Source organism: Mustela nigripes, chromosome 12, assembly GCF_022355385.1.
Source record: "Mustela nigripes isolate SB6536 chromosome 12, MUSNIG.SB6536, whole genome shotgun sequence".
NCBI classification, from domain to species: Eukaryota; Metazoa; Chordata; class Mammalia; order Carnivora; family Mustelidae; genus Mustela; species Mustela nigripes.
The window spans coordinates 33,960,794-33,973,177 of NC_081568.1; the positions used below are offsets into that span (position 1 = coordinate 33,960,794).

The window sequence follows — 12,384 nt, forward strand, 5'->3', positions numbered from 1 at the left end:
CCCCAAGATTTACAATGAGCACAGTCTTTGGAGAACTTCAGATTAAGGTAATTATCCACCATATTACAGGAGCCATTTTGAAAAAAAAAAATCCTATTACAAGTTCCAAAACTTCCAATTATATATATCATATTCCCTTTTACAATAAGGAATCTGAAGGTTGTTTTATATTTGTTAATTTTTCCAAGTAGACTAATAACTGAATTCTTAACACACACTGAATAGGACATCATCTATCCTAGCAGAGTTTGATTTCAAAACACTTAATTTTCTCACATCAAAGTTCAACAGAAATTCTTTAAAATACCAGGATACCACTCCAAAAACTTAGAGGAAAACAAAACTATTTAAATTTTATTTTCAAAGTCTAATTTTAATCCAGACTGAACAAACAAGAAGAAAAGTGAGAAAACTAACTGTATTAGCAGACACAGATGTACCAAATGTAAAACAGTGGGTTATTAACAGAACTATTTACATGCATATTTACAAGCAATCCTTTTGTACATAAGTTTTACTTTTAGTTAGTTGGAAAAAGGCTTTGACATTAGGTACAAATAATTTTTAAATAGGGTGAATGTGGTACTACTTAAGTATTAGAAAAGTGATCCTCAGGGTGTATCAATTATAAAGCAGGTGAAAACTTGAGTGACAAAGATCTAGTAAAATTCTCTAGTAAAAAAGTCAACGCAACTCATGCTACAAAATAAAAATGAAAGCCATAAATAAAGCAGAATAATGTTCCACGCTTTAGGGTAATGAAGTTGAGGGGTGGGGGCAGGGAGGGAGAGAACAACTCCAATAAATCCGAAGTGAAGAATCCTGGTTGTTTAGTTGGGAGTTTTAAGTCTTTTTTTTTTAAATGATATTTTAAAAGCCCTTGGTATCGAATAACATCTGGATATGTGAATCAGTTGTTAATGGTACAATCTAAGACTTCAGTGCTAAAGATTTCATGACGGTGATTCAGATTTGAAACCCAATTCATTGGGCCAACGTAAAACTAAATGAAAGCTATATACTCATCTAAAAAAGGATGCTACATTTTGCAATAATATGTATTTCCAGGCTAAGACTTTTTCCCCTCAAGAAAAGTAGAATTTAAAGGGTAAGCTTCTAACCAACTACCAAAATTTACTTTCAACATTTTATTTATTTCAAAATCGATTTTATTGCAGCCAAAACAGTGGAATTAACTGTACATAATAAACTATTATATATATATACACATTTTAAGTTATAGGGAATAAAGTTTATTTTGGCAGATAGTGTTAAACAAAATTAAAGTTGCATACATTAGTAACATAACTCAACATCCTTAATTTGGTATAAGTGTGACACATTTTCCTGCGTTCTGCTAAATCACCATAACCTAAACTGCTTTATAAAACTGATGTGTTGAAATTTATCTTTACTGCTTTCGCTTACGCTCTGATTCCAAACAAAACTTTTCATAAGCTTCTTCTATCTCTGGGTCCATCTCATCATCAATATCATCCAAGTATCTATGAAAGAAGTAAAGATGACTCATAAGTTTCATGTTTTTCAATTCAGAAATATCAAAGATGCTAAGCCACACAAAAAAGTATGGTGACATAACTTTCTTAGACTGTTATAGAATGCAAGCACTTTTCAGAATTATATACATGTCAGTCCTCCAACCAAACGCTTAATCTGAGGAGTTACATTTTACACTGGATTCTCAGTGTCTTGTGTTTGAAATTAAGCTTCTGTTATCCTTTTAGACATACGTTAAAAAAAAATATTTAGGTTTATCTCTACACCCCATGTGGGGCTCAAACCCACAGCCCCAATATTTAAGAGTCCCACACTCTTCTGACTGAGCAGTCAGGCATCCAACATACAGGTTAAATTCTTCCCCCACCCATATGTTAAATTCTTAACCTAATCTAAAAGTGATTTCAAAGTCTCAATATATAAATTTGGGGACTCAAGACTGATGGTATGTTAATAATTTCAACTTAATCACACTAGAATTAGAACATAATTTTGGATATGCCATTCGCCTCCAATAATGCAAAGTTTTGTTTTTTTTAAGACTTTACTTGACAGAGAAAACATAAGCAGGGAGAGCAACAGGCAGAGAAAGGGAAGCAGGCTCCCTGCTGAGCAAGGACCCCCCCCCCCCCAACAATGCAGGGCTCTATCTCAGGACCCCGGGATCATGACCTCAGCCTAAGGCAGAGGCTTAACGGACTGAGCCACCCAGGCTCCCCTATTTTCTATCTACTTAATATCAAAAAATGATAGGCGTGCCTGGGTGGCTCAGTCGGTTAATTTTCTGCCTTCGGCTCAGGTAATGATTGGGCCCCATGTCAGGCTGTCTGCTCAGTGGAGAATCTGTTTGTCCTGTCCCTCTACCTGTCACTCCCCCTGCTTGTGCTGTCAAATCAGGAAGGAAGGAATGAAGGAAGGAAGGAAGGAAGATGTATTCCTGAAATGACAATTTAGTCACATTCCATCTATTTGGAATCACTTTCTTAACAAGAAGCTAACTTCAAAATCATCTATCTCAGAATTTTCCCAAATATTAGGAAGTCTAAAATGATGAAAAGCAAAGCTTTCCACAGTTAAATATGGGTAGAAATTTTAAAGAACCCATTAAGGATTAAACATACGTATTCTTACTGAATACCCATAGCCATCTTAAAAGACAGGTATTACTATCATCCCCATTCTTTTTTAAGTAATCTCTACACCCAACATGGGGCTCGAACTTACAACCCTGAGATCAAGAGTCACATGCTCTACTGACTGCACTAGCCAGGTGCCCCTACCATCCCCATTTTAGAGATAAAAGAAAAAAGACTCTGGAAGGAGGTTAACTAAATACTGTTTTTAAGATTTGGGTTAAATATGTGGCACAGCCACAATCTGACTCCAAATCCTACCCCCACCTTTTATTTTTTAAAAGATTTTGTTTATTTGACAGAGAAAGACCCAGTGAGAGAGGAAACACAAGCAGGGGGAGAGGGAGAGGGAGAAGCAGGCTTTCCGTGGAGCAGGGAGCCCAACGGGAGGCTCAATCCCAGGACCCTGGCATCATGACCCGAGCTAAGGGCAGGTGCCTAATGACTGTGCCACCCAGAGGCCCGTCGTTTCCCTTTTTTACACTTTTCCTCTCCAATAACAAAATGTCTATAGAGTCTCCCCCACCCCACAATAATCCCTTCCATCTACATGTATGACAAAACTATCTTGACAATCCTATCAACTGCCGATGGATCTTTTTCTCCTTGTTCCTCCATTTCCAGTACATGTGTTAAAACAGCCACAAGTGTATCAGGGGCAACAGCATGTAATGTTGACCAAGCAGTACCAAGCAGAACTTCAGAGGACAACCTGAAATTCAATGCCAAGAACAGCTTGAACTTCCAGTGGTATACCGGACAGGGCTGAACCTTTTTCTTAATTGGATTTGAGTCCTTACATCCCCATATATTTTTTAAATTAAACTAACATATAAAAACATGATAACATTACAGGATGCCTGGGTGGCTCAGTCGGTTAAGCCTCTGCCTTTGGCTCAGGTCACGATCCCAGGGTCCTGAGATTGAGTCTTGCATCTGTCTCCTTGCTCAGCAGGGAGCCTGCTTCTCTCTGCCTCTGCCTGCCACACTGCCTGCTTGTGCATGCACTCTCTCTCGCTCTGACAATAAATAAATAAAATCTTTAAATTATAATTTAAAAAAATATGTGGTAACATTAGATCTCAAACAGACCTATAAACGTACCTAGATGGGAGAGAGACTAAAAGTGGTTCAACCTACAACACACATGACAGATGAGATGTAAGAAAAATTAAGTCAGATTTAATTTATTCCCTCCTCCACTTAGAAGAAAGAGAACCTAAGTAACTGGTCCAAATTCATATAAAGTGCTAAGAGAGCTGGAGGGCTAAACCTCAAAAGTTCTTGGTTCTTCTATAACTCGGTGTAATGCAATCTGATGGTAAGGGAGTAGTGGAAGTTTCCTTTATTACAAAGAATAGCAGGTAGAGATTGAAAGATGTGAATGGGACTGTAGCTCACACCTTTCCAGCAATCCAAACACTGCTATGTGGTGACCCATGTTCTCTTTAATCTTAATTCATCCTTAAACAGCCAAGAGCTGAGTCTTTTACTATCTGCCAGGATGTGGTTCTAAGTATATATGTATTTTCACTTAGTTCTGAAAAGGACTCAAAAAGGGGTCAACTATTTCTACAGATGGAAGAACAGGCATAGTTTGCCTAAGATCTGACAATACTAGAGCTAAACAGAATCTTTTTTACAAAACTATGCTTGAGTATACCACTATTTTCGTTTTCCCCCTCCAGATATGTATACATTTTCAGAATCATAGTCTGTGTTTTCTAATACAATTTCCTGAAAATTTTTGGCAAGCAAGTACACATACAAACTACTGTAACAGCATCAAATCAAAATGCACATTCTTTGTCTGCCTTTTTCTAATCTAAACTCCATCAACACACTATGGTCATAGAATGACCACAAAGAAAGTTAATAGCTAAAAAGAACTTACGGATCACCAGCCCCTGATAAATCTGTCCCATTTTCTTCATAATCTGGAAAAAAGTCTTCTCTTTCAAGTAACTCTTGGTATTTCTCTTGGTAATCTACAAAAAAAAATTTTTTTAATTGAATGCTGACAAAAGTCATAAAATAGCCAGTTATCCTAAAAATGCTTTTTAATATTAGTTTTAAGTAGATCCAACATTTAAATAGCAGGAAGCTTCCAGCTGCATATTTAATAGCTTTTACAAAACTTATATTTTAATAGGCTTGCTTTTGCCACCTGTGTGCTCTTAAATCTTAATTGTACTATTCTCCTAATTAAATGTTGCAATTCAAGGCCACTGTAGATATACCAGAGCACATGTCACAGCCAACGTGTATGCCGCTGATACTCTCTGCTGCTTTTTTCCATAAAACTAAATTTATATTTATACATATGTGTGTGTATATATATATACACACACATACACCTATCTACCTATTTATGTATCTATCTTGTTGGGAAAGAACATGTTTTTCCATATTCCTATTCTTCCTTCCACAAGGCAGGATTTTAATCAAATAGACTGGCCTCTGGTTCCCCTTACTCTTTCCCACGGAAATAAAGTGAGCTAGGTAGCTACCAGCTAACAGCCACTAGCCCCTGTTTCTCAATCAGATTAGCTAACCTAGCAAAGGTTCTGAGCACAGGGGATTTTCTTTTCTTCCCTCAGAGACAGCTGGAAGGTAGCTACCTGATAAATGTTTCAGCTATATAAACTTTCCCTTGGTTGGATTCTTCCAAGGCAATACGGGTAATTTTATAGCTCTCCATCTGCCAACTGTCTTAGGCAGAGTTACTGAGTATCTTTAAGATTAGCATGTCCGTATGGAGTACTTATCTCTGAATAATAAAACCAATCAGTATGTATTAAAGCTAGTTACCTTAAAATTGGGTTTGCTGTGAACAGCTACCTCAAATTTCAACAATTACACTAGACCATATTTCCCCCAAGATTACCAGTCTCTATAAAGCTAATTCCAGCTTAAAGGATTGATGATATTCTGACATCCAATTTTGGCAATCTGGAGACAATTTTAACTGTAGAACCTTCCTGCAACAAATACTTGAGGTAACAGATTAAGACAAACACTCTTTAAAATGCACAGATGAGTTCAGAAAAAAAGAAAACCCAAGTCCCTTGATGACCAACAAAAAGGGAACTGAAAATCATACATAACTACTCCAGTCAGGAGGCTGTCAGACCACATGCTCTCAGTAATAAAGAGGCTTGGATTGAAAAACCCACAGAAGGTCAGAAAGCAACGTCTTGGGTCCATGGGAAACGGAGATGGAATTCACGTCCATGCGCCCACCTCTCTCTACATGAATCGCGGCCCTTCAAAGGGTAGGTATCTCAAGCAAGAGGTGGACCAGGAAGAAAACAAAATGGAAAACACTCTGGTGGCAAAGAGAGATAGCAAAGAAGTTTGCTTGTCTTTTCTTGGGTTTGAAGTAGGAACAATAGTACTCTGAAGAAACAGGTTCCTCAGAGAATTTGTAATAATGGGCCTACACCTTAAATTTCTACTACCCACATATGACAAATAAAAACTTGTTCCAAGTAGGTTTTACCCCAGTGGCTCCTTGGCAGGGATAGATGTTACCATAACCCAAGCCATAGGAGTTTTTGTGAAGGGAAAAAAAAAAGAAAAAAAAGAAAAGCAGTTAAAACATGAGATTAATCACAAAGGGCCACAATATACATAACTTCAAATGGCTTAGAAAAGTGTAGACACAAAAAGCGATAAAGCAAAGAGAACAGAAGTTAACAAAAGGTATATCTGAGTAATGGGTGGACAGGTATTCTTTGTATAATTTTTTACTTTTGTAACTTCTCTGTAAGTTTGAGATCCCTTCCAAAAAACTTTAAGACCATTAAATATCAGATTGCAATGAAAAAAGATCAAAATAAATTTTATGTGATAATAAAAATAGCAGGGTTAGAATTAAAAGACAGAACAAAAACATGAGACAAAAATAAGCATGTTTAGAAACTTCTATAAACAAGAGTTACAAAAAAGCCTACAAAAAACACAAATAGGTTAAACAAAAGAGACAGACAAAGAACAAAGAACCAAAATGATTCAAGGTAACTTTGAAGAATAAGAAAATTTGTCTCACCAGACACAGAAAGATATAAAGGAAAGTAGTAATTAAGACTGTAGTATTGGTATTAAGACAGACAAAAAGTCCACATGCACAGACACAGGAGTAAGATCAAAGTTTAGAAAGGAGGGACACGGTACACATCAGAGGGACATTACACTGAGAAGAGAGGGTGGATAACTCAATACCAATTGCTGCAATAAGAGAACATGGAATATTTAATTCCCACTATATCACATAAAAATAGCCAGTTGGATTAAAGACCTAAATACAAAAAGCATCAAAGACTTCCAGAAGAAAATAGAATTATGGGGCGCCTGGGTGGCTCAAGTGGGTTAAACCCTTTGCCTTTGGCTCAGGTCATGATCCCAGGGTCCTGGGATTGAGTCCCAAGTTGTGCTCTCTGCTCAGCAGGGAGCCTGCTTCCTCCTCTCTCTCTGCCTGCTTCTCTGCCTTCTTGTGATCTCTGTCAAATAAATAAACAATCTTTAAAAAATAAAAATAAAAAATGATAAGAAGAAAATGGAATTTGATGGTAATACGGAAACATTCTCGGCCAAAGAGAGCAGGAACAAGACAAATACATTTACACGAAAACTTGATGTTTCTACAAGACTAGACAAACATAATGGAAAGACAGCATATACTGGGAGAAGCCCAGAGTCATTTCTGGTCTATGTAAGGAATCACAAACCAGTTAAGAGATGAAATGTGATCCAAGAGAAGTATGGGCAAAGACTACAACTAAGCCAATTCTTAAAAGAAAGAAAACAACTGTCGAGAGAAACATGAAAAGAAATTATCAGTAGGAAAGAAATGAAAATCTACAATTTCGTACAATCTAACTGACAACAATTAGGTCTGGTAATAACCGTTGCCAAGGATGAGAAATAGGAACCCTCCCATTCTGCTGGGGACAGATCATGTGGTATAGTCAGACTGGAAAGCATGTTAGCAACATTTAGTGAAGCAGAAGATGCACATAACTTACAATGTAGCAATTGTACTTCTTCACCCTGAAGAACTTCCCCCACGAGCTCAAGGACTACTTAAAGAGGTCTGTACAGTACTGTCTCTAGTAACGAGTATGAACCATCCAACTACCCTTAAATAGGGACCTATAACCGGTGCTTTCATCTGAGTGCAGTATTATTTGGCATTTAAAATGAACCAAAGCTGTATATACTTCAATGTGAATAAACAGCAAAAACACTGAATAAGAAATAAGTTGCAAAAAATGTGCACAGTAAGATACCATTTAGGTTCCTGCTACTGTGTGATATTACACTGCTTATAGACTCATAGGAAGTAAAAAGACATCACAATGACCACAACATCAGGATGGTAATTACGTCTGAGAGGGAAGCAATGGAAGGACTGGCGGTGGGGGGTCAGGGCTGGGTCATAAGACAAAGTGGTTTACCAGTTATCCGTAAGATTTTATTTCTTTAAAAACACCCAAAGGGTGCATTAATCTGGCAAAATGACATTGGTTTATCCTTTACAGTGAATCAAAGTCAGTTTTTTGTAGTTTATATAACAATTATATACATAAATATATATATATTTTAAGATATTTTTTAAAAATCTCCCCACAGGGAGCCCAACAGGGCTTGATCCCACAACCACGAGATCATGACCCAAACAGAAACCAAGTTGTCATATGCCCAAAAGACTAAGCCACCCAAATGTCCCATGTGATTTTTATATTTTGAGTGTTTCAGAATTTAAAGTTGAAAGTTAAGCAGTACTTCTTTCCACCTTCTTTTAGGAACCGGATAGTCAGTGCCTTCTATCCAGAAGAAGCTAATGGGAAAATTCCAAATGGTTCTAATTTTCATGAAATGAGAAAATTTTCCCTTGCTCATACTATAGTTGCATTTATCACAATTAAAGCAATCTTTATATAAATGGCCCTTTTCTGGAAGGGGAAGTGTGCGGAGATTTAGATTTTAATTAACTTTGACCTACTATTAATGAAACCCTTAATTTTAGTATCTGCAAGTATTAACCCACAGTAATGACTGTTGTACTCTATGTAGTGAGCTAGAACCATCTTCCCCTTCTATCTTAACTACCTGAAAGCTAATTTCATAAAAATGAAATTATCAGAGAAAATATAAAACAAAAATGGTTGTGTTTGAGGGATTCTTCCAACCCACTGACCCACTGTGTGTTTTAAGACACTGTACAGTCAGACTTTCCATTTGCATGGTTCAAAGTGGTTGTCCCTGTAAAGAATATTTTATAGGAGAAAAACATTTACCCTCATCTTAGAACAATGTGCCCACTACAAAAAGCTACAACTCCGCACTGGTGAGGGTATGGTTTTCTGGAATTCACGAGATTACCAAGAAATTGGGGGCAAAGCCTGTGAAACGGCCTACCTGGATCAGCCGCGGTGAAAGGAACACCATCAGAGGTATAAAATGTTGGTTCATTCTAGGATGGATCAAAGTGATACAAATATGTAAGCATTTCAAAACTGATTTTTTAAAGCATATTAATTAATGAGGCCTGGCTAAGGTCACTCATCTGCACTCAATAACGCAGGCACGCACGAGAAACTAGCTTCCTGATAGCCATTTTCATCTCATTGGGAAAGTCTATGATTTTCAGATTTCTATTCTATTTTCTCAAGTTCCTATGGCTATAACCCTGCTGTCTAGTTGGTCCCACTCATGATGAACGGTTTTGCTGTGTGCTGTGATTTAGCATTGTGTCAACTTATTTTTACTTGTGATTCTCCCCTCCCCACCATTTTTTAAGGAATTTCCAATGCTGGGGTCTTAGGAGCATTTCTCCATTGTTGTGTTAGGTTTGGTCATGTCAGGAGCTTCAGGACATTACTGGTATGGGGATCACTTTTATTTTCTTAATTTACTATAAAGTGCAAAGTCAAAGTGTGACATGCAGCTCTTTGGTTATAAATTCCCTGGAAAAACTTCTTTCCACAATCCCACACAACTCTGTTCAAGTCACCGATTTCCCTTTCCAGTCGATGGATCTTTCTCTAATCCACCCTTTCCTTAGAGATTCCATGTTTCTTCCTCTATTTACCTGGCCTCCTGGTTGCCATGTGACCCTAAGCTAATGAAAAGAATTACTGCATTAAATTCTGAGTTTTTGTGTTTTTTTTTTTTTTTTAGAATACCTTTATGTCCTTATCCAGAAGTTTCTGAAATTGGATCCAAGCAATAAATAAAACTTAAAATGCAAATGCTGGCATACCATAAAATAGTTAGGATCATTTTCAGGTGTTGCTTCTCTGTATGTTGAGGTTGCATGAACTCTACCCCAGTTACTTGACCGGAGTTCTACAAGCTTCAAGAGCATTTGTTTCACTTCTCTGCAGAAAGAAGTTGAAAAGGAATTAAGGGTATCCACCAAAGTGTTGTCAGACTCTAGATTACCACAGATTCTTAAAACTATGTTTCATAAATTTAACATGTGCATCTAAGTGCTTTGATTTTTTAGACACTTGCTATACTGACATAACCTTTTTTAAGCAGCCTTGAAAGTTGTTTCATCTAACTCTGACTACATGGTTCTTAAAGGCAGTGGCTATCCTGCATTTTTATGCTTCCAACTGGACTTAAAACAGCACTTTAGGGTGCCTGGGTGGCTCAGTGGGTTAAGCCGCTGCCTTCGGCTCAGGTCATGATCTCGGGGTCCCGGGATCGAGTCCCGCATCGGGCTCTCTGCTCAGCGGGGAGCCTGCTTCCTCCTCTCTCTCTCTCTCTGCCTGCCTTTCGGCCTACTTGTGATCTCTGTCTGTCAAATAAATAAATAAAATATTTTAAAAATAAAATAAAAAAAAACAAAAAAAAAAACAAAAAAAAAAAACAGCACTTTATCCAAGTATTTACTGAACAATTTAAAGTCTGAATCATTTTACTTTCCAATGGACTCCTATCTCACCACAGGAAAATCTTAACCTTTTCAATTTATAAATACAACTGAACAAAAAAGGTCAGGTGAACACAAGCCACAGCTAAAATATTATACCTCTGAAGAAAATATTCTTCTGTAGATATGTAAGATTTCAACTCTTTTATAAGATTATAAGATTTTATAAGATTTGTAAGATTTGTAAGATTTTCAACTCTTTTATAGCATATATAAACTCTTTTTATAGCATATATAACAGACGAAAAACAATCTCGACAGAAAAAGAAACTGAGATCGGCTGGCTAGCTACCCACCTGCTGCAATTAGCATCTAGGACAACATTTTCAATTCTCTGAATGATTTCTTCCATATCAGTCTTTCCTTTCTCCTTCCAGGCATCTTCCAAAACCGACCCTGTCAACTAAAAAAGCAGATAATCAGTAAAATAAGGAATTCAGTAAAGTACGTAAGTTCTATTAGAAAATTATTAGTAGCAATTCAAGCATTCTTTGAATAAAATGAATTTGGTAAGTTAAATATCCCAAATTATTCTCCACCACCTAATAGTCAGGAATCTCTAAAACCCTGTTTTTTCTGATTGAGAGAAACTAAAGCAGAACCTGAATCACAGGTTTTATGTGTCAATGACTATAGGATATATTCTCTATGGAAGTTAGGCTATAATATTTTAATCAACCTTTTACTTTTTGAAATACACAAAAAGTATGGAAGCTCTGAATTTTAAAAAAAATACAAACTTCAGGGGAAAAAGATTTACAGATATAAAACAGTAATTCATAGAAACAACAAAAAAAGGCTAACAAATGTGAAGAAATGCTTAAGTTCACAAATGATCAGGAAACCACAAACCGAGATTTTTGTTTTTACTCATCCGTCACCTATGACAACACAAACCCGGGTTGATCATATCCATCACCGATAAGAATATGGGAAAAGCAGTATACTTACTCACTGTCAGTAGGACAACAACCAAACACATATTGGTTTGGCATTTAGAAGGGAAACTTGACATGACTTCTCTAAATAAACTATACGATGTTCACTGACCCACCAAATGTGTAGGAATTGAACCTACATAAACAACTGCACATACAGAAGTGAAGTTACTGAAGAAAGATAAATCTTTTGGGCTATGCAAAAATCTAAGATCGTTGTTAGATAATAAAAAAGCCACAAAGAGGGTGATTTTATGAGGGCACAAATACATACATGGGAAAGGAAAGAAAAGAAATTTACAGACGAAGGGTGAAGGACTTCCATATTTTTGCTTCTAAATTTACATTTTCATATTTAAAAAATCAGTACAGGGGAGAACGGGTGGCTCAGTTGGTTAAATGTCAAGTCTTGATTTCGGCTTGGGTCATGATCTTAGGGTCATGAGACTGAGGCCCATGTCAGGTTCTGTGCTCAACATGGGGTCTGCGTATCCCTCTCCCTCTGCTGCCCCCCCATCCCACTCGTGCACGCTCTCTCAAAAAAATAAAACCTAAAAATCAGTACATACTGGCTTTCCAATGTTTAAATTCAAGGGCAAAGCAAAGTGTCAATATTTAAAGTAAAAATTTAATCTTGAATTCACTGCATACTATACTTTCCTTTAAATCATAAATGAGGTAGAAAGATTAATTTTAAGAAAAACATACATAAAACCTACCTTCAGTAATTTTACTGCACAAATTAAGTTGTCATCCATAGGATTAGAAAAGAGGGCATTCAGCAACTCCCGAAGACCAACCTGAAGAATATCCGCTCTTGTCACCTGTCCATTTGTTCCCTTGATCTTTT

General features: G+C 36.8%; 1 protein-coding gene across 5 annotated transcripts in view; it reads right to left on the minus strand.

Moving 5' to 3' along the window:
• Positions 1–327: 327 nt before the first annotated feature.
• The window catches only part of PAIP1 (poly(A) binding protein interacting protein 1), a 31,944-nt gene continuing 19,887 nt past the window's right edge, over positions 328–12,384 (minus strand). For all 5 annotated transcript variants that reach the window (XM_059417089.1, XM_059417087.1, XM_059417086.1 and 2 more), the window contains exons 6-11: positions 12,254–12,379; positions 10,893–10,999; positions 9,919–10,036; positions 9,075–9,129; positions 4,546–4,639; positions 328–1,505 (exon numbers count right to left, since the gene is read on the minus strand). In XM_059417089.1, the coding sequence (XP_059273072.1) occupies positions 1,412–1,505; positions 4,546–4,639; positions 9,075–9,129; positions 9,919–10,036; positions 10,893–10,999; positions 12,254–12,379 (594 nt within the window). In that variant the 3' untranslated portion in view covers positions 328–1,411. The remainder of the gene's footprint in view (positions 1,506–4,545; positions 4,640–9,074; positions 9,130–9,918; positions 10,037–10,892; positions 11,000–12,253; positions 12,380–12,384) is intronic.